Source organism: Xiphophorus hellerii, chromosome 12 (assembly GCF_003331165.1).
Source record: "Xiphophorus hellerii strain 12219 chromosome 12, Xiphophorus_hellerii-4.1, whole genome shotgun sequence".
NCBI classification, from domain to species: Eukaryota; Metazoa; Chordata; class Actinopteri; order Cyprinodontiformes; family Poeciliidae; genus Xiphophorus; species Xiphophorus hellerii.
In genome coordinates, this window is record NC_045683.1 from 10,654,089 (window position 1) to 10,676,194 (window position 22,106).

Sequence of the window (22,106 nt, forward strand, 5' to 3'; positions counted from 1 at the left end):
AAAAATAAATGCACCTGTTAAACTTGTAATTTGTATATCTTATCATAGAATGCATCCAAGATGGGGGTTTTCTTGCAGAAACATGGAATAGGTCCAACCCTGAGGTACTTTTATTTCCTTATTTTTCAAGAAATTTCCAAGAACTTCTCTGTGTGTACTTGTCCCATGTGCGTTGCTCAGTATTGTTGAAAACCAGACAATGAGAAGGCCAGGGAGAAACAGAGAAAAGGGAGGGAAATAGATAATGGGTGCAGTGAAAGGGGGGAGAAGGGTTCCCAAAGCCCTCATTGTATGACTATTAGAAATTTTGCAAAAATATTTTTTTCCTCTGCCTTTTATGTCACAGTCAGGTCTTTCAGATCAAATAGTTTTCACTATCAGAAACAGATAATCTGATTCAACACAAATTATGTTTATTAAGAGAACAAAGAGAAATAAAAATCAACTTGTGAAAAATTAAAGAGGTATGTTTACTGCCAGACGATATGAAGTCGGTTAAAACTTTTTACAGACACATCCTGCCATGATGCAAAGTCATTGACATATTTGTCATGATGCAAGTTTAAAGGAGAACCCAAGTGCAGAGAGCTGGAGGAAATACTTTCTTTAAAAAAATGAAATAACAAAACTGAACTAAGGACCAGAGGGCAACTAGAGACATGGCTGGAAGGCAAGAAGGTGCAACAGAGAGAAGCAGGTTAACAGAGGGAACCAGTGGAGAGCAATGAGTCTGGAAGGTAAATATACAGAGTAGGGAGTCATTAGGGAAACTTACTGCAGCTGGGAAGGGAGCGGTGATGAGGTAAATAATCAGCAGCTGGGGAGGGGGAGTGAATGGCAGACTGAGTGAAATAAGGATGACACAAGAGGGAAACCAAAACAGAAATTCTAACAAAATAAATTCTATGCCTTGAATAGGAATCTAAGCTAACAGGAGGAATGAACTAGAATAAGATCATACTAAAAGAAAACAAATCCAAACAAAATCAAATACCTGAAGTGAGTGAATAAACTGGGATGAGGAGAAATGAAAATAAAACACTTACGTTTTACAAAAATCAAAAACCAAAGAAGTCTGTAAGGGATCACATAATTTTACATAGATCTGTTTTCAACAGCACAGAGCAGAGTTACTGCTTTTGCAGACATGTAAATGTAATAAACCCATTAAAGCAGAGGACAAAAAAAAGATGAAAATGGCAGCAAAGATAAGCTGTTAAAATTATAGTGAATGTTTAAACAAACACACAGTGACTTGTTTTTCTTGTTTTCTTCTCAGTTGGTTTAATCACAGAACTGGATCAGTTCTGTGATTAAAAAAAGTTTGAAAAAGTTTAGAAGACTTCTCCAAAACGACACAAAATACCTTCAAAAAGCTGACAAACATATTCTTTACTACCTTCTTAAAAAAACACAAAGTCCTTCTCCTTGGGAGTCAACCATGAACAAATAGGTAAATGTCATATAAACCAATGTTACATAAACGAATAGGAAGTTCTGCAGAATGAACTCTGTTAGGTGTTGAATGTGCTTTGGTCGGTTGTAGCCAGTGAAGCTTGACAAGCAGGTTATCCTGGGCAATGCTCTCATTGTAAGCACAAATGATGCTGCTTGTGTTAGGCAGGCCATTAGAAAAGCAAGTCACTCAGAAAAACTGCAGGAGTGCTCGACGAAGAGAAAAGGCAAGTTAAGGAGGTCGTTCCTGCCATCACTGAGGTGATTGTTGTTTCAAACATAATGCAATCCCAAATTTCAGTTCAGTTTAAACCACTTCAGTCAGTGCAGGTATGGTTGCATTGTCTGTTTATTTAACAACAAAGTAAAGATTAAACAAAAACGGTTAAAATTCCTTTTCATCCTGATGGGACAGTAGTATTCAGAATATTCTGAAGGAAAGACAGTTAACACATTAGTATTGGTATTATTGGTTAAAATAATAATGATTTGCAAATAAGGTGGGGGCAGGATAAATACATATAATGCATATAATGCAAATAGTGCAACTAAATGTTGGGTAAGATGTCTAGGAATAAGAAGATAAATGAGCATACTTAAAAATTTGCAAAAACTTACAATGAGCTGGAAGTTTGTTGAAGTTTCCATCAGCATGTGGGTGTATGGATGCTTATAAATAACAGAGAATGGGACTGATTCAGTGCACTCATATCCCATCTCAATGTACACATTCTCAAGATTCTAAACAGACAGCAGAGACAAAAAGATTAATTAGCAGGTCAGAAAACTTCAGTAATAAAAATAAAGACAAACAATTCCTAGTGACCATTTTTGCATTGAATACTTGCCAAAATGGACCGTAAGAGGCTCCAACTAATCAGTATCTTCTCAATGTGTCTGATTCTAACCAAAAATCCAAGCCTATTGGATGAACATTTTACTGGATATGGGAATAGAATTGGTGTATCCCTTAAATTCAACCTTTTATCTCTGCTTTTCTTACACAGAACTCAAGAAATTATTGTTGAAGCCAGCCTGAAGGGTCTCTATGATGTTATCATGATGCAGGGCAATGCATTTTTATGTTTTAGATTGATGACAAACCTACTAAAACAGCCTGGCACAAAAGACCTGCCTGCTTCATTAACAATTCATTCTCTCTCCGTTGTTACCTTCTAAATTAGGACTAGGATAAATTCTTTACACATTAATTTTATAACCACAATACTTATATTTAGTTATTAAATCCAATCTGGTGTTATGTGTGTTGTGTAACTCTTCTGAAGAGCTTTGGTTAAATGAAGCTTAAACTGAACTGGAGATGCTAAATGAGGTCTACCGTTGCTCTCTGGGTAATTCGTCATTATTACAGATTTAACAGAATGTAACATGAATTGTGTGTTCCACAATATAGTGGAACACATTTTCCTCCCAACCTAAATATTAGTAATTTGTTCAATTGAAATTCCTAAATACCTGTTTGTGTTGTTCGTAACTCATGCTCCCTGGAGGAAGGGAATTACCCCCCATCTTGATGAGTTTGTGGCAGATAACGTTAAGCAGAGCAGAAATGGGAACTTCCTCGTCCTTAAAAAAACTGCAAGATGAAAACAGAGCATCCTCCTCTTTGTAGTCTTCAGTGAACTTGAAGGTTGTGGGCTCTGTGGTTTCTTCCGTGCCAGGCAGAGACTGTATTAAAAAAAACCTTTATGTCAATTTAAGAAATGTGCGTGTCTCTGTAATTATTTTTGGCTTATATAAAATAATCTAACAAATACAGAAATATAGCACAACAGTACATCTGGGTTTGATTTGACTCACTTTGCTTTTTATATACTCACATTTACGAGAAGGCTCAGTAATGGCTGCTGGAGATGTTTCCCCAACACTACACTAAGTGCTCTGATAAAACCCTGTTTGGGGTTTGGGTTGGCTGCAAAGTACTGCAGCATGGACACATAATCCAGCAGAGGGGGAGAGGAGGAATGGTCTGCAAACATCTGGAAAAAGAACTACAACAGAAACAAATTGATACAAGTATCAATTAATAATTATTTCAGTCTTTCGCAGGTGTGTTAATTTGAAATGTAAACGTAAGACAAAACAAAAGTTCCACCATCTTTGTGTAATCACCAATAGTAGAATGTAAAAACTGCAAAGGTTTAATTACTTAGGCTCCCTTGCAAATGTATCCATACCTCTAGAACATTTTCACATTCTCAATGATACTGGATGGAGAACACCTGTGAAAAATCTATGTATCTACTCATAATGATACTGCTGCCACCATGGCCACATTTCTACTATAGATTATGTTTGGCTAAAAGGTTTTATTCCGGTTTCATCTGACCGGCACACCTTTTCCCATGTTTTCTGTGTCCTCTGACATGGTGTGTGATGAACTGTAAACAGCACATTTTTTGGCTTTTATTCAACAAACATTTGCAAACATTTACCAATCTTTTATATATGAAGTGAGATTACACACAGGTGAAATATACCTACTAATTGAGGAACTTCTGAGGGAAATTAACTGTACTGGATTTTTTTGTGACACACTTTTGATATTGTTAATTTTAAATTAAAACCATGCATTATGTTTTTTCCCTTTCACAATTATGGGTTGCTCTGTCACGTAAAATTCAACTGAAAAATAATTCAAGTTTATGGTGTGGACAAATCAAATTTCTCTTTAGATTAGAAATAAAGAAGTTAAACTCTAGCCTGTTACCTTCTGAAGGTTGGCTGAACGGTCGTAGGGGAGAGGCTCTAAAGGGTCCTCAGGAACTTTCTGGACACTCTGACCAGGAAACCACAACTCTACCTGTTAAGAAGGAAAAAGAAAAGCTGATCAACCAATCCATGAAACTAATTTCTGTGACCGCTTGTATCTATACATTATATGTTTATTTTTCTCACAAACAAACAGAACAGGGTTGGACATGTTATAAGTCACACACACATAGTTCAAATTAGTGTGAAATCTGGGTTCAGGATAGATCCTAACCTGTAGGTACTGGTCCTCATTTATATATCCAGTGTCATCAGTATCTGCTTCCTTAAATTGTTTCAACAAATACAGCAGCTGTGACAGAGAGGGAAGCGGCCACGGGAGAGTAGCGCTGAGCAGAAAGCGCCGCCAGTCTATCAGCTCAAATTCATCAGTTAGCAAAGTATTAATCTCTAACAGCTGAAAGCAAGAGACAGGACATGGCATTTACTGCTCATTCAAAAAAAGAAATTACGCTGTATTCACTGCTACACTTCAAAAAAAAAAAAAATGAAACACTGCTACACTTTAAAAAAATAAAACATTACAAATGAACGGATATCAGAAACATAAAATTCAAGAAGACCACCTCTACTCTGGTCACTGAGAGCCTCGAACCTGCTGAATACCTGCATTTCAATCATATCTGTCCAGGCCTCAGGTACAATGCTCCTGCCTGTGCTGTTAGAGACCAAATCTTGGAAAAAGTAAAAGAAGTCAGAGCTGGACATAAAGCCTAAAAGACAGAAAGAAGGGAGAAGAAATTATGGGCCATTAGTGGGAAGAACAGTAAACTTAGTAACAGTCCAATTAGTCTCTGGTGTACACATAAACCTGATGGAGCCATGTTGAACAGATGATTGAAGAGTGATTCCAACTGAGCCACCGTGAGTATGGACCGATTTGGTTTCTCCATGGAAGGGGGACGCGGTGGAAAAACCACACCCGAAACCAACAGACAATCTCCATTCAAATAGAAGTCACGATCTTCCTAAAGTACAGAACACAAAAACTGTTCTCAGATTTTACAATAAAAGCACCCAAACATACTAAAAAGATTCAATGAAAGGCTTTACAAACCATCACCAGCTCATACTGCAGCTTACTGGAAGCCTCTATGTGGTAGCGAACCACTTCTCCAAGTTGATCAATACTGGAAACAGACAACTTAAAACATTCTGTACACAATACATGTTTAAAATACCTTGCCGCATTTAAGACCCCTAAATATTTTCACATTTTATTACAACCACAATATTCATTGCACTTTAATGGGATTTTATGGAATAGACAAGCACAAAGTAGTGAATAGTGGCGTGCATTTATGCTAAATCAGAATTGCAGCAGGTCTTTTGGGTATATCTCTACCTGCTGCTCTGAAGAGGTTGAGCATCTTTTGCTCATCCTCCACTGCACGATAGTTAAGGCTGAGTCAGATTGGATGGAGACCATCTCTGAATATCAATTTTCAAATCATGCCATATATCGCATTTTACTGTATTTAGGTCAGGACTCTGACTGGACCATGTCTGAGTCAGCTTTTATCTATATCTACAGCGCGCCCACACGGACAAAAAAATAAAAAAGTATGGTTTTGAAAATGATCAACAAATACAGTTCTATTAAAATACATGTTCAAGGGCGTGCCGTGGCGGCATAGGGGATAGTGCGACCCATGTTTGGAGGCCTTGAGTCCTCGACGCGGCTGTCGCGGGTTTGACTCCCGGACCCGATGATGTTTGCCGTGTGTCTTTCCCCCTCTCCTGTCAGCCTACTATAAGGGATACTAGAGCCCACAAAAAAACCCCTGGAGGGGTAAAAAAAAAAAAAACATGTTCAACATAAATGGATTTAACCGAAATTATTTTCTAAAGTTCCATAAACAAATGACAGACATTTGTTAAGCATTGTGGGGCATTATGAGTTACATCAAACAGCTAAAAAAAACTATTATTTCTCTAACAGGTCAAATACAGAAGTTCAAACCCCCTTTACACTGTTTAAGAATACAAATATGTTTCACTACAACCAAAAATATTCAAATCAGGTTTACACTACTGACTGTAATCTACTTTGCTACTGAAGTTTGTGATTGTAATGTGACAAAATAGGGAGAATTTCAAGAGGTATGAATGCATTTGTAAATCACAAGATGTAAAGGGCTGCTGTACATACACACATATGGTCAAACCACACCAAACCATAAGGGGAACAGATGTTTATATAATCATACCACTTCATTTCGGACAGATAGCATGATTCAAACTGCTTCTCCAGTTTGCTAAAAGTCTCATGCACTTTGTCTTCCAGGGCGTTGACCATCGTCAGGCCGCAATCTTTCACCAGCTCAAGACGAACCTTTATTGAATTTTCTACAAAACACACACAGAAACAGGACAAATACCCAGCTAAACACTGACTAATAAAGTACTAAATACAATGTTATCTCTGTGCATAAAAGTAACTGCACACAGTAACAGACATTAAAACAACCCACTGCATGATAATATAAATACTTAGCTATATGTTAGTGGGACATGTACATACCCTCATGAGTCACAGAAGTTGTAAATTCTTTATATATTTTCTCTCTAACTTCTTGTTCTTGAGTTTTTTCTGGAGGTTTTGGGGATGGAATCTCCACTGCTGGTGGAGGTATTGCTATGGAAAGTAAAAGATTATACAGGAGGGTTGATTTAAAAAAAGAAATTAGACAATTACAGTACATATATTTGCTAAAAGTTGTTCAGTATCATGCCTGAATGCTTTTTTTGTGACTGCTTTTCCTTTTTAGAACTTTTTGGACTAGTCTTCTTTGATACGGTCTCTTTTTCTTCTACGATCTCTTCTGGCACTTCTGCATCTTTCTGCTGGAATTCTACTGACACCTGCACAATTGAAAGACCAGCAAGAGTCACTACAGCAAAAGAGTAGGTAATATAATGTGTAGAGAACATTTATAATACTCTTCAAGCTAACAAAAATTAACATTACCATATCCTTGATAGTTTGAGTAGCTTGAAGAGCCTCTTCATAGTCACTTACAAGTTTCCCCCGAAATAACTTGAAGAAACAACAAAAAGAATCAGTATCTGCTGCGCTTATGGATCAGAATAAAGTAGAACACTAAAAGTAACATTTACATTGTCTATCATCTTAGAGGAAGACTTCGTGGAGTCAGCGGGTCTAACAAAAGTAGAGAACAATCAGGTGTACAGAATGTCTTAAGAATGTCTTACTTTAGAGTATTATCACCATATATACTTCGAAGTGTTTAGGTGAGCATCAACAGGCTTATCAGAGGACAACTGATGTACTTCTACTTACGGCAGGTTTTTATCGCTTGTCTGTTCCTTCACACCACTGCTCAATGGCTCCGTACTAACAAAACACATTTTTAAGCAATTTTCATTAGCCTTTAGTAACTTTCCATCACATTTACTGACTTATGTTCATTTCAATAACTAGACTAATATCAATGCAGTACAAAAGTACTGATACTCTTTAAACGTTTTTTAGACTTTGTGTTGTGACAGCTTCATTATTCAATGCATTTTAATTAGATTTTATGGGGCAGATCAGGAAAAAATACATATAATAATGAGGTGGGTGGAAAAGTTGTTTTTCTTTGAACAGAGAGTCTGTAAAAAGCAATTTTGGTCTCAACACAGATTTTCGATAACATTTAGGTCTAGGGATGTGTGATATGGAAAAAAGATCATATCTATTGTGATAGGTGGCAGTAACGATATATATTACAATGTTTTTGGTATAAAACTTACAATAGAAATGAAAACAATTTATATTGTAAGAAATTAAACAATCACATTTTTGTCTGTAAATATGTTCTACCCAGAACTCCTGAGTTTTAGCAGTTTTAAGCCTCACCTCATATAAATATAAATATATATATATGTAATTTGTGTGTACTGTTTGCCAATGTTTTGTTTTATGCTGCCTCCTATTATTGCCAGGTCTCCCTTAAAATAAGACTCTTAATCTAAATGATAATGACTACCAGGGTAAATCAAGGTTAAATAAATAAAAGATATATCTCTACAGAGAAACACAATAACTTTAGTATGAAGGATGTCTGTGTCGAATCCTGCTTTTTCTTCCAGTGTGGTGACTGGAACTTGAAGTTGTCTGCATTGCTGGTATTAAAGCACATGCTGATTTGAATTTGTTGATTTGGACCAGATGTGTGGAAAACACAGCTGATGGTTTTTCTCGTCAATAGATTCACGTGCCAGAGTTACCAGGGCATGTTGGTTGTTTCTCTGGTTTGTTGGTGTAATGGGGGGTGGAATACAAACGTATGCCACACTTTTCAGATTTTTTTAAAATTACAGTAGCATTTTGCCTTTACTTCATAATTTTACATTACCTTGTGCCAGTCAATGACATGACATCCTAATAAAATCCAGTGAGGTTTCTGGTTATAACTTGGGAAAATTTGGAAAAGCTCCAGAGCTTTTGCGAGGCACTGTATATTTAAGGTTCTTACATAACCTGATCTTTGTCCTGATCTTCAGCTCCAGTTTCTCTCAGCAGTGTGATACTGAAATCTTTGGGAGATGTCCTAAGTGGTAAATGCTTGTGCATGCTCCAGTAGTAGACCGCCAGGGTACACAGTGTTTCACGGAAACGGTTCATTTCTGCCTATAGGACACAACCAAGGAAATGCTGGGATTTCAACGTTTCTGTAACATCAAACCATAAACCAAACAGTTACATACATTTAGAAAGTTACCTGTATTATCATGGAGTAGTGATTGATGAGCAACGCTGATTGCTCCTCCAGCCATCCATCACACATGAAAGCTGACCTCTCCTGCTGGTCTTCTTCTTTACGCTTGTCGGTAATGTCCCACAGGCGTTCCTGCAGCTCCTGAATATACATCGGATCCATTCAGGGTTTTTGTATTCCTTTTTAAATGACGGGCACCTAATTTGTTTGCTCCTTTTGCATCACAGTACAGCATATTCTAATGTAGTCTTACATCCAGCCTCAGATGAAGCTCCGCTTTGGTCTCCTCATCCTCTCTCATGTCGTCTGGCACGCTGTTGAACACCTTCTGCCACTGAGAAACTAACTCCTGCTTCAAGTCAGGGCAACTCAAAAAGTGGGTGTATCTTTCTCTGAAAAAGTGTCACAGTTTTACAATAAAATTAGAAAAATTTACATTAACTGCAAAATACTGTGGAAAAAAAGTCACCCATAAACACTTCTAAACCCCTTTTCTGTGCACCCACATTAGAACAAATGACATTTATGCCTATTCTGACATGAAAAAACCAGGAGGTCATGTTTTAAAAGTGCAAAACAAAATCTAGAAACAAAAGAATTAGAACGATAAATGATTATCGTGTTAATCATGATGAATTGATTATTGCAAAAATCGTCAACAAATTTAGCAATCAATTAGTTGTTAACTAGTGTATAGTCTTGAAAAAGGGTCATTTGCTGAAAGAACGTACTCAGCGCAGCACATAAGCCCAAACTGTAGTTTTGGCTTATATACTTTAGTCTCCTTCTTTGAGACTAAAGAAGAAAACATTTTTGTCTGTAAATCTCCTATCAAACACCTTTTGCTGTCCAATGATTACCGTAATCGGTTAATCAAAAAATATTAAGCACATTAGCCCTACACTGTATTAATGTTAGTCAAGCAGAAAGGGCTGAGCTTTTTACATATCGATGTTAGAGGTGTTTTTTATCTGCATCCTTTGCTCCAAATGATCAAATGTTCACTAAAGGAATGTCATGTTATTGCATTTTATTATCTACAAAATGAATCGAATTATTTATTTATTTGCATCTATTAATGTATTTTTAATACTGGCTGAGAAGAAAAATGCAGAATGTGTCCTTTTGTTATGCCAATAATCTGAAAAATCAACAGATTAATTAATAACTAAAATAATCATTAGTTGCATCTCTAAAAAGAATAAAAATATGCTACAAGCTGTTGCTGGCTGAATGTGGATCCAAATATGTTTGGTTTAACTGAACAATCAATTCTTGTTAGCTTGTAAAATGGAAAATTTCACACAAAGGGCAATTGGTGCTTCGAGTTGAAACCTAGAAACCAAAAGACTGAACATACCTGATGTTGAAAAGGTGGCGATCAATAAGAGTGAGCTGTAAACGCAGCTGCTGCATCACATGCTTCATGCTGTTTACATAAGAATTACAGACATCTTTCCAATGTGAGCACAGGTACTCAGGTACTTGCTGGAGAAAGATAATAAGGGAACTAAATCAACAGCAGAGAAGGAGGATAGTAATAGCAAAACAGGAAAAAGAGGAATATCAGTTATCTCTGACAGATAATACATATAGGAGACTAGAAGTCTATCAAAGAAATCAATAAAATGCACAAATGTTTGTGGCTGTAACAAGACAAAAGGTCTATAAAGAGCTTTGCAAGGTACTATACATGTTACAAGGTGGCTAAAATGAATACATTTTTTGTAATATATGCAAGAGATACAACTAAATGTTGTAGAGAATAAGCAGGTATTCAGAAACCACCTAAAAACAAATAAAGCATGTAAATAAAAACAGTATGTCTTACTGGAGACAGAGGTTCATTTATGTAGAGCGGGTTTATTGTGAACGACCCTGGCAATTGGCCGCTGTCATTGATTCCGTCAACAGACCCAGCGGACGGTGGCACATTGTCAGAAAACCCTTTTCATCACACAAAAATGTACAAGTTAACATTAAAACAAGGTATGATTCAAAAGCAGCTGATCAAATCATGTCTTAATGGATGTTTTTAGATCAAGAGTACAATCTGACTTGTGTCTTTTGCCTTCTTGAGGCTGGAGCTGGGCCTTGTAGAACTCCTTCTCTCCACACTTCTTGCGCCCTCCGTCGACAGATCGTCACTAAGAAGATCAGCGGCGACTAATGAGGGAATTAATTGCAACAATTGAGTTAATATTGTATTTATGCTCAATAGAAAATGTTTGACAAATATAAATTCACTTTAAAATAACTGTATAAGGCGTGATTAAAGAACAGCTGATCAAATCATGTCTTAATAAATATTTTTAGATCAAGAGTAAAATCTCATTTGAATATCTTCCCCTCTTTCTATCCATATTCACACATAAATCTAAACTAAATAAAATCTCTGTGGAGTTCCCCGAGGTTCTACTCTGGGTCCTCTCCTCTTCAATATCAACATAATTTTCTCCTTTGAAATTTTGCAGAATAAAAATGTAGAGTATCATAATTATGCTGATGAAACACAACTATATACTAGCCTATTACCAGGAGACTTTAGTCAGGTGCATGTATTTGATAAATGCATTAAACAGATTAACATTTGGATGAGTCTAAATTTCCTTCAGTAAAGTAATGAAAAAAATTAATTTTCAGTTTTTGGTCAGAAAAGGCACAGGTTAAAAATTAATGCACATCTCCTTTAAACTTGTTTAACATGTTCTGATTTAACATGTTCAACAGGACTCTGAAAAATTAATAATTAATGCCTTTGTTTTTAGGAGACTCGATTATTATAATGTTATTTTGCCCAGACTTCCAAAAAAATCAATAAGATCAAGAGTCCCCCTTGATCCTATTGATCAAGCTTCTTCAGAAGCTGAAGAGTCTCCACAGCGAGAGTCTCCTCTAATACAAATCGAGACCAAAATATTAGTCCGGTCTTTACATTGGTTATCTGTTGCTCAAAGAATAGAGTTCAAAATTTCACTGAAGGTTTACAAAGGACTTTAAGGTAAAATCCCGGGCTACATCTCTGGTCTGTTCATTGCTATTAGGGGTGCACCAATCACAATTTTCTGGCTGATCACCTGACCTGCCGATTCTGATTTTGGCCGATACCAATTGTTTTGTTTCATGGTAAATTAGTTGCTGAGTTGGCAACAGCGGGGTGACTATTCTTAAGTGCGAATGTGCAGACATGATCAGCCGGCTGATCAGCTGGCTAATCATGTCCTCTATTGCTCACAGCAAAGCGATAGAGGAATGTGACAGATTTTTAGATCTTTGCTGAAGTATATAAGATCAGTAGTTAAGATCAGCTTCCTATTTACGCATTGATCACCGATCTTCAAAAAATAAGGAAATCGGGGGTGATTTATTGGTGCACCCCTAATTGCTATGAACCCTCAAGACTTCTAAGAACATCTGAACTAAACCTAATTACTATTCCATGAGTTCCAACAAAGCATGCTGAAGCAGCTTTTAGTTATTATGCACCAAAAATCTAATCTGGAATAAACTACCTGTTCACTGCAGGAATGCTCACACCTCAAGTTTTTTTAAAAACTAGTTTAAAAAAATATCCTATTTGCTGATGCCTACTCTTAACCCAATTTTTTTCTTTGATCTTATTGATTTGATGTGTTGTTAGATTTTTGTTTTTATATTAGCATTTTGAATTCCTTTTGGCTGATAGGTGCTATATATAAATAAATCTGCCTTGCCTTGCTTTGCCTTAAAGATGGAGCTGCTCCTCCTTCTTGGTATGAAATCTAACACACCATCTTCACCAGCATGAAGCCCAGCAACTAATAAGGGAGTCAATCGCAAGATTTGAGTAAATATTGTATTCCTGCACAATAGAACATGTTGACAAACACAAATTAACTTTAAAATAACTGCATGACGTGATCAAATCATGTCTTAAGTGTGAAATCTCACCTGAGTCTCTTCCCCTCCTAACGGATTTAGAACCTCTTCTTGTTTCCACACCTTTTGGGATTTCCTCAATTCCCAAAGTTCCCTCAGGAATTCCTGAGGGAATTAATTGCAAGATTTCAGTAAATACTATATGTATGGCTCAGTAAAACATGTTGACATATTCAAATACAAATGTCTCTGTACTTAAGCAGTGAAAATCTTATCAGTGTTTAAAAGCAAGGAGGTTTCTTTGAATTAAAGTATTCTAATCATTTAATTATTTGGAATAATTGACTAAATTACCTGACTTTAACAGCTAAACATCAACATTAAAATGGTAAAAAGAAAAAAAGTCACCTTCTTCTTGCTCTTTCATAACCTCACACAGGGAAGACTCCACTTTGTTATAAAGTTCCCTCTCTTCCACATCAGCGTTGATATTAACCAAAATGTTTTGCTTTTCACCATACCACTTTTCTAGCTCTGGCCAGGTATCCTGAAAAGCTGCAATCCTTCCACAAAAAAAAAATCAAGTTCAAACCTCGAGATTACAGTCATGCAGAAGAATTCAATCCAGCAGTATTCCTGCCTGATCACGTTGTGCTATCTGTATGTAACACTGTACTACCTGGGTGTAACGCTGTACTACCTGTGTGTAATGTGTGGAGAAAACCTGGTGGTATCTGCTGGTTGGGAGGGTGCAGCAGCAGCACCTTTAGATATTTTGGGACGAAAATGACCACATGAGCACCAAAAACATTTACCTTGTTCTTTTTCATAACACAGAGCAAAAAGCTCCAATCACATAATTGTACCTTTATCTATGGATGCCCTTCTAATCACACACTCATCAGGTATATCCAGCAGAAGAGCCACATCCAGCACAGGCGGAGTAGGTGTTGGTGGTTTGAGCTGCTCTGGATTAGGAACAAGTTCATATGTGTTGCTTTCAGTGCCATGTTCTTCTTCCACAAACCCACCCAAAGCTTTCTCCAGCAATTGGGCTTGACCGATATTAGTTGGAAAGCCATCCAGGATCCAACCTGACTGAGCTGAAACCTGACTAATGGGAAGAAATCAGCTATTTTAGTGCTTGTTGTAAATCCGCATCAATAGAAACCAACCATTTAGTTCAATACACCAATGACCATTTTATCAAATATGGTACAATAAAATCAACTAAAATTGTGTAGTCATTTTCCTGTCATACTGATAGCTCACAGTGCTTTATACTAGAGCCACTTTCATCCATATATACGCAGATATGTGACAAGAGAAAGCTGGAACTGAAAACCTGTCAATTGCAAGACAACTACCCACTGAACCACAGTCAACCTACTTAGAACAGTTGGCCTGCCTAATCCATGCAAATAGTATTTCATAGTTCATGTAACATCATTATTACCTGATTGCGTCAACTAAAATGTCCACTATCAGCTCATTTGGAATGGTATTTCCTTTCTTCAGCTCCCTTTCTACTGATGCTGCAATCGAGGCCATCTGCATAAACACATAACAGAAAGTGAAAGTAGATATGTTTCATTACAAACAGATGTTAGGTCTGGAATAATTAGGCCTAAAATGCATTCATTTGAATATTAGGATTCTCAAAGTCTCTTTGTTATGTTACTAGTTGAAAAATCCTCAGTAATACCAGAGAGATCAATGTAATGTGTGATGTACAAAGGAATACAAAATTAAGACAGTGTATTAAAATTTCATTATGAGCACCCTTGAACACTCACTTTGTTACTACATTCTCTTTTTTCTTCTGGTTTGCTAGAATCTGAGAAAGAAAGAAAGAAAGAAAGAAAGAAAGAAAGAAAGAAAGAAAGAAAGAAAGAAAGAAAGAAAGAAAGAAAGAAAGAAAGAAAGAAAGAAAGAAAGAAAGAAAGAAAGAAAGAAAGAAAGGAAGGAAGAAGAAAGAAAAACAAAGCAAAATAAAAGTACATAAGCAGCTTCAATAAAAATAATACAAATTTTACTTAGTCCCACGGAAAAGCATTTTTATACATTTTCAACTTTTTTACTTAAAGGAGAAAGTGCATAGGACAGAGTAAAAATGAACTTCCTTCCACTTCACAATTGTGCTCTACTTCATAGTGGTCCATCACATAAATACCAATGAGATACATTAAAATTTGAGTTTGCAGCATGCCAAAATTGTGAAAACGTTCCAGGGGTATGAATAGTTTTGCAAGAGACTGTACAGAAAAAGCAGCTTCAATAAACCACCTGACTGAACTGGTGTGGGGGGTTTAAAAAACTGCTCGCTCTCCTTCTCCTCCTGCTGATCTGTAGCCTATATTGTTAAAAAAAACACAAAAAAAACATCTGCTTTAAACTTTGAACTAAGATCAACAACTAAGATTAAATGGTAAATCAGTTGCAGGTTAAAAAGCCTCGAGACAGAAGTTCCAGCACTATAATTTACCTTCTCTCCTTCTTTAACAGACCTCAGCGCCTCTTCAATCAGTGTGTCAGGCGACAACACAGTGACGCCATGCGCTGGGTAGGAAACATTAACTTTATATTTCAACAGCAAAGTAGAAATCACAAGGGCTAAACACTTTTAATGTGTGAACTCTAAAAGGCACACATTTTTAAATAAAATTTTATACCTTCAGCAATCTTGGCCAGACATGTGGTCTTGCCTGAGGAAGCCTTGCCCAGGACGCAAGCCTTGATACGAAAATCTCTTTTCTTCAAAGATTTTAAACCTTCAGCAATCTTGGCCAGACATTTGCTCTTGCATTGGCAAACCTTGCCCTTGATGCAGGACTTGATAGAAAATAGAGGAACGGTCGTGGCCGGTTCCGCAACAGTTGGATGAGCAATAGTTTTAATTCGATGGATAGCATATGCGAGAATGTCGTTGATGCTCGGTGGTAACTTTGTTTCTTCTGTAGCCTTTGGCCATGTCCACACACCAATCATATTCTTAAAAATAAAACAGAATTTTAAAAAAAAGCTTTCTTCTATTAAAAAGAAAAAAGAAAGCCATGTGTTATCTTTGGCAAAGCACACCGACTGAATTTAAAAGTAGTGAAGTAAAGTTTCATACTCACAGTGTATTCATCATAATCCAGGTTGTTGAGTACCTCCTCTTTCTTAAGCTCTGAGGGGCTTAATGCTGCTAAGAATAAAATCTCTGGCTCAATGTCTTTTTGTGACTCGTAGAAGGGAACACCCCGAATGAACAGTTCCTTCCACTCTTTATATTTCTTCTCTGGAACAAGACTGAAAATGACAGAATGAAAAATGTCAAGAAGCAAATGTAGACTTTAAATTGTGGATACAATTAGACCATAGATCTAAAAAATGGCTTCAGGGTCATAAATTACTAAACAATATCAAAAGATAATTTAAGTGTTGTTTCATAAACAGATTTATTTATTAAACAGTTGAAAAATATTTTTTAAATGAGATATTAACACAAAGTACCTTGCATCCGGTAATTGTTGAGCTGGCCACTAAGAGACTCTAATACAATAATCAGCTGCAATAGAACTTACATAAAAATTCAAAACACAAATTATAAAATGACCAAATTCCCCCTATTACAAAACAGATGAACTACTTAACTGCTCATAAAATAACACAACATAATTATCATTGCAGTCATAAGCATGTTAGCGCTTATGAATAGTTCTTTTTTTTACGTATATACATTGGCTGGATCCAAATACAAAATACACCTTCTACATTTAGCAGCAGTTTTTGTCCTGACAAGCTTATTGCACAGAATATTATTGCATTTTGCTGATCTAGAAGTATTTCCAAAAAGCTGAATTAGACTTTTTTGTAAACGGGGGATAAGTTGAGTAAGCTTTTTCCAGCCTGCTGACCGATAGTGTGCAGCAACAGATGCATTACTCTAACAGACTATTGCTAATTTTCATGCTGTATTTTATTAAATGAACAAACACCCTAATGACATCACTATGAATCATACTGAAGTCAATAAGAATATCTGTAGGATTTGAACTTTTACTTACTCAGTTGCATCTTTCAGATCATTAAGTTGCGATAGCAGAAACATGTATTCAACTTAGGTTCCTTTTCACAAAAATGTAATTTTGTTTTGTCTATCATCTAATACAATTTAGATGTAGACAATTTGAAAATAAGTATTCCACTGACAGTTAGGAGTGTACTGATAAATTTATCAGTACACTCCTAACTGTCAGTGGAATACCGATTTTCTTAATTTTAGGAGATTGGTGATCGCCCAATACTTAAATATGAAGCCAATCTTATCCACTAATCTTATCTACCTCGGTAGAAAATCAGCCACCGTCCTATGTTGCTCTGCTGTGAGAGGGTTGACTGACAGCCCGACCCACCAGGATATGTCTGCATGTTCACAGTTAACAATAGTTACTCCCCTGTTGCCAGCTCAGCAACAAAAACATTGGTATTGGCGAAAATCGAAATCGGCAAGTTAGGTTTTTTAAAGATCGTTGATCTCTGGTCAGCCAGAAAACTGCAATTAGTGCACCACTACTGACAATACTTTGTTTCTTGCATATTTCTAAAAGCGAGGATGTCACGTACTTCTCCGTGATGCTGCGATATTCTCCAACTGTGGTTGCCATGTCTACCATCTGTCCCAAAGTCTCTGAGCAGATGGTGTAGTGTTTCATGTGTTTTTCGTGAGCACGCTCTGCAGCTACCATCTTGCAAAATTCAATCTCCTTTTCGATCTCTTCTGCTCGAGCCAATTTGGCATGCTCAGCCAGAACCTGCAACAGGTCCAGGCAGAAGCAAGGATTTAGTAGAGGCAGCATGGCAAAATCTTTATGTTGCTGTTGGAACTAATTAAGACAATAATGAATTCTTACTTAAATATTGAAATCTGTCAATGCCATTCTTTACTTCAATCAAATTTTATTTGTATAGCACATTTCAGCAGCAAGGCATTTCAAAGTGCTTTACATCATATCAAACACAGACCCACAATGCAACATAGAATCAACAATCAAAACATGACATTAAGTCAAGTTCCATCATTAAATTTACTTTAATAATTATTACTTACCCACGCTTGTAAAATTGTCTATTTTACAAATTCTTTTGTTCATAACACCAAACAACACAACCACACATTAACTCAAAGCCACCAAAACCATACATTTCCTTGAAATCCCTATGGAAACACTGCAAAACCACAAAATCTCACTTATATTTTGTTGGGTTTTGAGTGCAAATATCTTTGTACGCTTGAAAAAACACAAAGCTAACTTACAAGTCACTTTCTTCTGAGCAAGATACAGAAGCTTGTTTAAAGCTAAAAATTTGCTAACATTGTTGACAATGTACTAGTTCCACTGGCAGATTATGTCACTAATAACACATTTTTCACCATGTAATAAGGGAAACATCTGCCAGTGAAACTATAGTACTTTTTAATCTATGGCCAAGAAGTATTTACTTAAAACAAGCCCATATATCTGGATCACAATGTACTTTTAAGTTAGCTTTGTCTTTTTTCAAGTGCATACAAATATTTGCTCCAGAAACCATGCAAAAGTACTTGGTAAGATTTTGTTTTTGCAGTGACCACCCATAGAATGACTGAATATGCTTCTCACCGCCTCCTTGTCCAGAGCTTCTTGAAAATCCTTTTCTCTCTGACGTTTGTACTGCTCCTCTCTGAACAGGCGATTCTCCAAAATCACCTCTTTCTGCCTCCGTATCTGCATCAGCTGCTCAGCCAAACGCTGCTCCTGCTGCGTCTGACGAGTCAGACGACGCACCATTTGGTCTTCAAGCTGCGCCTCCTGAAACAGAGGTTTAAAACCATAGCACAGGAAAATGTGATTGAGGATATTCGCGGATATGCGAAATTCCAGAACAAAAACAGATTACACTGTGAGTATTTGTTCCTGTTGGGGATATATAACTTCACAAAGTTTTACCTGCAGAGATTCACGCGCTTTATACTGCTCCAATAGAAATCTGTCTACTCTTTTTTGTCTCTCTTCTCGAGCCACTGCATTCTCCTTCAGCTGCTGCCGGATCCCCTGTACATACTTGGTGCTGGATTGTATTGTCACTTTATCTGGTTTATCTGCAGGGACTTCAATGTCCTGTATGACGGGACTAAGAGAAGAGTCTGCAGGGATGGATTGGTCACTGGGGCTGAAAATAATAAATATAAAAGTATACAACTCTACAAACAGAACCATTTAAATAAAATAGTATCTTAACTTTACCATTTTCTCTTACCTTGACAAGGTCACATAACTAGAGTTGGCAAGTTTGTGCTGTTTCTCCTCAAACTTGGCTATTTCAGCCTGGACCATCTGCACAAGCAAAGCAGTTGGAAAAGCAGAACAATTATCCTAGAACCCCATTCTCAAAACAAAACAAAAAAACCCTTCCTTTTGCAAAATGAAAAGATTCACATAAATGTTTGTATCTTGATCAAACCTGAACTTCTTTTTCTTTGAGCTCCTCCTGATTACTCTTTTTCCTGAGAACTACATTGGAGTCCAGTGGCTTTAGCAGCTTCGTATTGGTCACAAATAAGTCAATGAACTTCTGATGACCAATCTGCAACTCACAAATTTCCCCACATTATCAAGCTTCTAAGGACCACGTGTATGTTTTCCACAAACCCAGGCATATTTAGGTTAAACTGAATAGAAGAGTAAAAATGTACTTTATTTTCCATATTTTTTACCTTCTCGCTCTTTTCTAGTTTTCTCTCATCTTGGATTTTGGGTAGCTTCATTTGTTGAATGGGTATGATCGCCTTAGACAAATCATCCAGTTGGTGGTCTTTACATTCATTATCCTGAGTAATTTCCGGAAGACACTGGTCTGCGTTGGGTGACACCACCTGAGGAAGTTGCTGTATAAAAGGAAAGATACTTTTTACATTTTTTGTCACAATATCAATTATTAATCTACTAATTTTGAATTCAAATGGAAAGGTAAAAGTCAGCTGAGTATTGGTAAAGAGCATATTATCCACAGACACTAGCCTCTAACCACTCTTACTGCAAAATACCTTACACATTTATTCAATGCTCTTACATAGGACTGGATTTCAGACTCCCTTTTCTGCAGGGAGGGCAGCTTCACCACCCGGCTGGTTCCTGCAGGCTTCTTCTCTTCTAGTGCGACGTAGAGCTGGTAAAGAAGGTTTGTGGCGACACCGTGCTTCTTCTGCATCAGATCTTGGGCTGTGCTCTTATTGAAGCTGACCCCCAGACGCTTAATACTTGGCTCAAGCCGTGAAAAGTTATTGGTTTTGGCGTCGGAGGAACTAAAATAAAAAATGTCATTTAATGATTGCTGAACACTTTAAATTTGTTGGCAAACAGTATGATATTGAGTTTGGTATTTGATTAGAAACGTTGAGTTCAGTACTGGGGTGGAGGTTTATTTCATTGCTTTTGAAGAATCTGGACTTCATTTTATCACCTCCTTTAAAATCTACCATGGTCAAACTGGGGCTGAATGATTCTACATCAAGCTGTGTTGTGATTTCATGTGATAAACCAACACAAAACAGTACAAAGTTGTGAAGTTACTCCTTTTTTATACAACAATGTAAAGTTTGGTGTTCTTCTATGTTCCTCCCCTTTCACTTTGATATTCTTAAGTAAAGTCCAGTTCAACCAGCTCTTTTTTTTCAGAAGTTGCCTAATAAAGTAAATAAGAGCACACCAGTATGTAATTTTATCTCAGTATAATTCCGGTTGCTCTATGAAGGCCTCAGAGGTTTAGTGAATGAATAAACAGCATCATTAAGACCAAGGAGCCCAACAGTTTAAGTCTGTGATAAAGTAGTGGAGGGATTCACAGCAAGGTTAGGTTATAAAACAATCCCATAAGTTTGACCATCTCACAAAGTGCACTTTCATCCATCATCCATTTATGTAGGCATAAAGGCAGCTCAGAGGATTGTTGGCCCCCATTTTCCCTCTCTGGCAGCTGAGCTCTACTGGGGCTCAGCTGCCCCAGTAGAGCTATAACCATCACAGAGGACAGCTCCCACCCTGGTTTCAACATGTTTGACCTGCTGCCCTCAGGGAAGCGCTACAGGGGCACCAGAACAAAAACAAGTACTTCCAGAAAGCTCGTATTACTCAAAGCTATGTGCTAGTCACATGGTGGTTATATGTACATGCATGTAGGTAGGTATGTATGTAATACCACCATATTTATGTTGATATTTTACATCTTCCACTGTTTGCACTGGTTTTGGAGTTGGTTTTAATCTCATTGTACATGTGTATAGAAACAACAAATTATAAATTGTAATTCTAATAAGCATGTGAGTTGGCCTACCACATATAATTCCAATTAAGTAAAGTTTACATTGAACTTTTGAAAGGTGCTATATAATCACTAGTTTCACAATATGGAACTTACTCGCTTTTCAGAAACATATTAAAATCCTCCTGCATCTGATATTTATGAAGTATCTCTCCGAATAGGTAGCCATTAGAGAAATCCTTGCAAAAGTTCCTGGCGTCTAAGAAACAGACAGCAATGATGGTGTCATAAACTTTGATAAATTATAAAGTTCAGAAAGTTCTATGCTCAGATATTCACAACTCAAATCTAAGACATCAAAACCAAAGGCACAGTTGTGCCATGCCTTTAAAACTTAATGTCAAATTTTTTAACAAAATGCTAAAAATGTACGAAGCACTTTCACCGCACAACTGCATTGAGGTATTTATTGCGTTAGCGTTAGCCTAATGAAGCTAGCTCTACGTAGGAGGATTGTTTTAATTTACACTTACCTACGGTTTCAGAGAGCCTTAGTTCACGGTTCAGCCACGAGCACAAAATATCTGACATTGTCTCTGATGAATAAATGTCACCTCATAAGCAATTCAATGAGAAGTACCTCCTTTTTAGATAATATAACCGTTGCAAAAATCAACACCGAAGAAGACTTCAGTTTCACCTTGTTGCCATGGTGATATGTAAACAGCGTTACCATGAGGTCTATGATGATGACGCTGATAACAAAATATATTGAAGAAATGTGAAAAAGTTCAAGGGGAATTAATACTTTCGAAATGCAATGCATACGTAAATTAATTTTTATTTTAAGAGTACTTTCATTTTTCACAAATCTAATTTCTAGTCCAGCTCCAGGTTTTGTGGGAAATTCTGTTCCCCTGTAAAAATCTGCTCCCCTGTGTCGGGAGCGCGCACTGCAGCCAGGGAGTTATTTTACGTTTCTTGTGCCAA

The 22,106-nt window shown here is 36.9% G+C and overlaps 1 protein-coding gene across 3 annotated transcripts; it reads right to left on the minus strand.

Annotated features, from left to right (window-relative positions):
• Positions 1-391: 391 nt before the first annotated feature.
• Positions 392-21,810, minus strand: spef2 (sperm flagellar 2). Of its 3 annotated transcripts, none has more exons than XM_032579588.1 (41): positions 21,650-21,810; positions 21,273-21,375; positions 19,929-20,160; positions 19,573-19,743; positions 19,320-19,442; positions 19,116-19,192; positions 18,806-19,028; positions 18,479-18,667; positions 17,442-17,629; positions 15,953-16,124; positions 15,605-15,824; positions 15,319-15,392; positions 15,120-15,186; positions 14,630-14,670; positions 14,290-14,384; positions 13,700-13,947; positions 13,534-13,597; positions 13,242-13,396; positions 12,906-12,998; positions 12,689-12,772; positions 11,034-11,141; positions 10,807-10,922; positions 10,336-10,463; positions 9,229-9,367; positions 8,979-9,116; positions 8,733-8,887; positions 7,553-7,606; positions 7,369-7,411; positions 7,220-7,288; positions 6,984-7,113; positions 6,773-6,886; positions 6,459-6,597; positions 5,306-5,378; positions 5,060-5,216; positions 4,855-4,961; positions 4,463-4,645; positions 4,187-4,279; positions 3,297-3,467; positions 2,932-3,144; positions 2,074-2,196; positions 392-1,886 (listed from the first exon to the last, which is right to left on the minus strand). In XM_032579588.1, exons 1-41 carry the CDS (start codon positions 21,705-21,707, stop codon positions 1,854-1,856), a joined length of 5,163 nt encoding a protein of 1,720 aa, XP_032435479.1. In that variant the 5' UTR covers positions 21,708-21,810; the 3' UTR covers positions 392-1,853. The 3 variants fall into 3 exon arrangements, with proteins under 3 accessions (XP_032435479.1, XP_032435477.1, XP_032435478.1); XM_032579586.1 differs by having other exon boundaries at positions 15,506-15,824; XM_032579587.1 differs by lacking the exon at positions 12,689-12,772 and having other exon boundaries at positions 15,506-15,824.
• Between the last annotated feature and the right edge of the window lie 296 nt (positions 21,811-22,106).

What these genes read in the sequence shown, in the direction of transcription:
- spef2 (XM_032579586.1), bottom strand. Translation starts at nt 21,707, where the DNA reads ATGTCAGATATTTTGTGCTCGTGGCTGAACCGTGAACTAAGGCTCTCT. An exon ending in CTGTTAAAGAAGGAGAGAAG is followed by an intron (nt 15,187 to 15,318) that starts GTAAATTATAGT and finishes TTAACAATATAG; the next exon opens with GCTACAGATCAGCAGGAGGA. An exon ending in CTCAAACTATCAAGGATATG is followed by an intron (nt 7,114 to 7,219) that starts GTAATGTTAATT and finishes TCAATTGTGCAG; the next exon opens with GTGTCAGTAGAATTCCAGCA.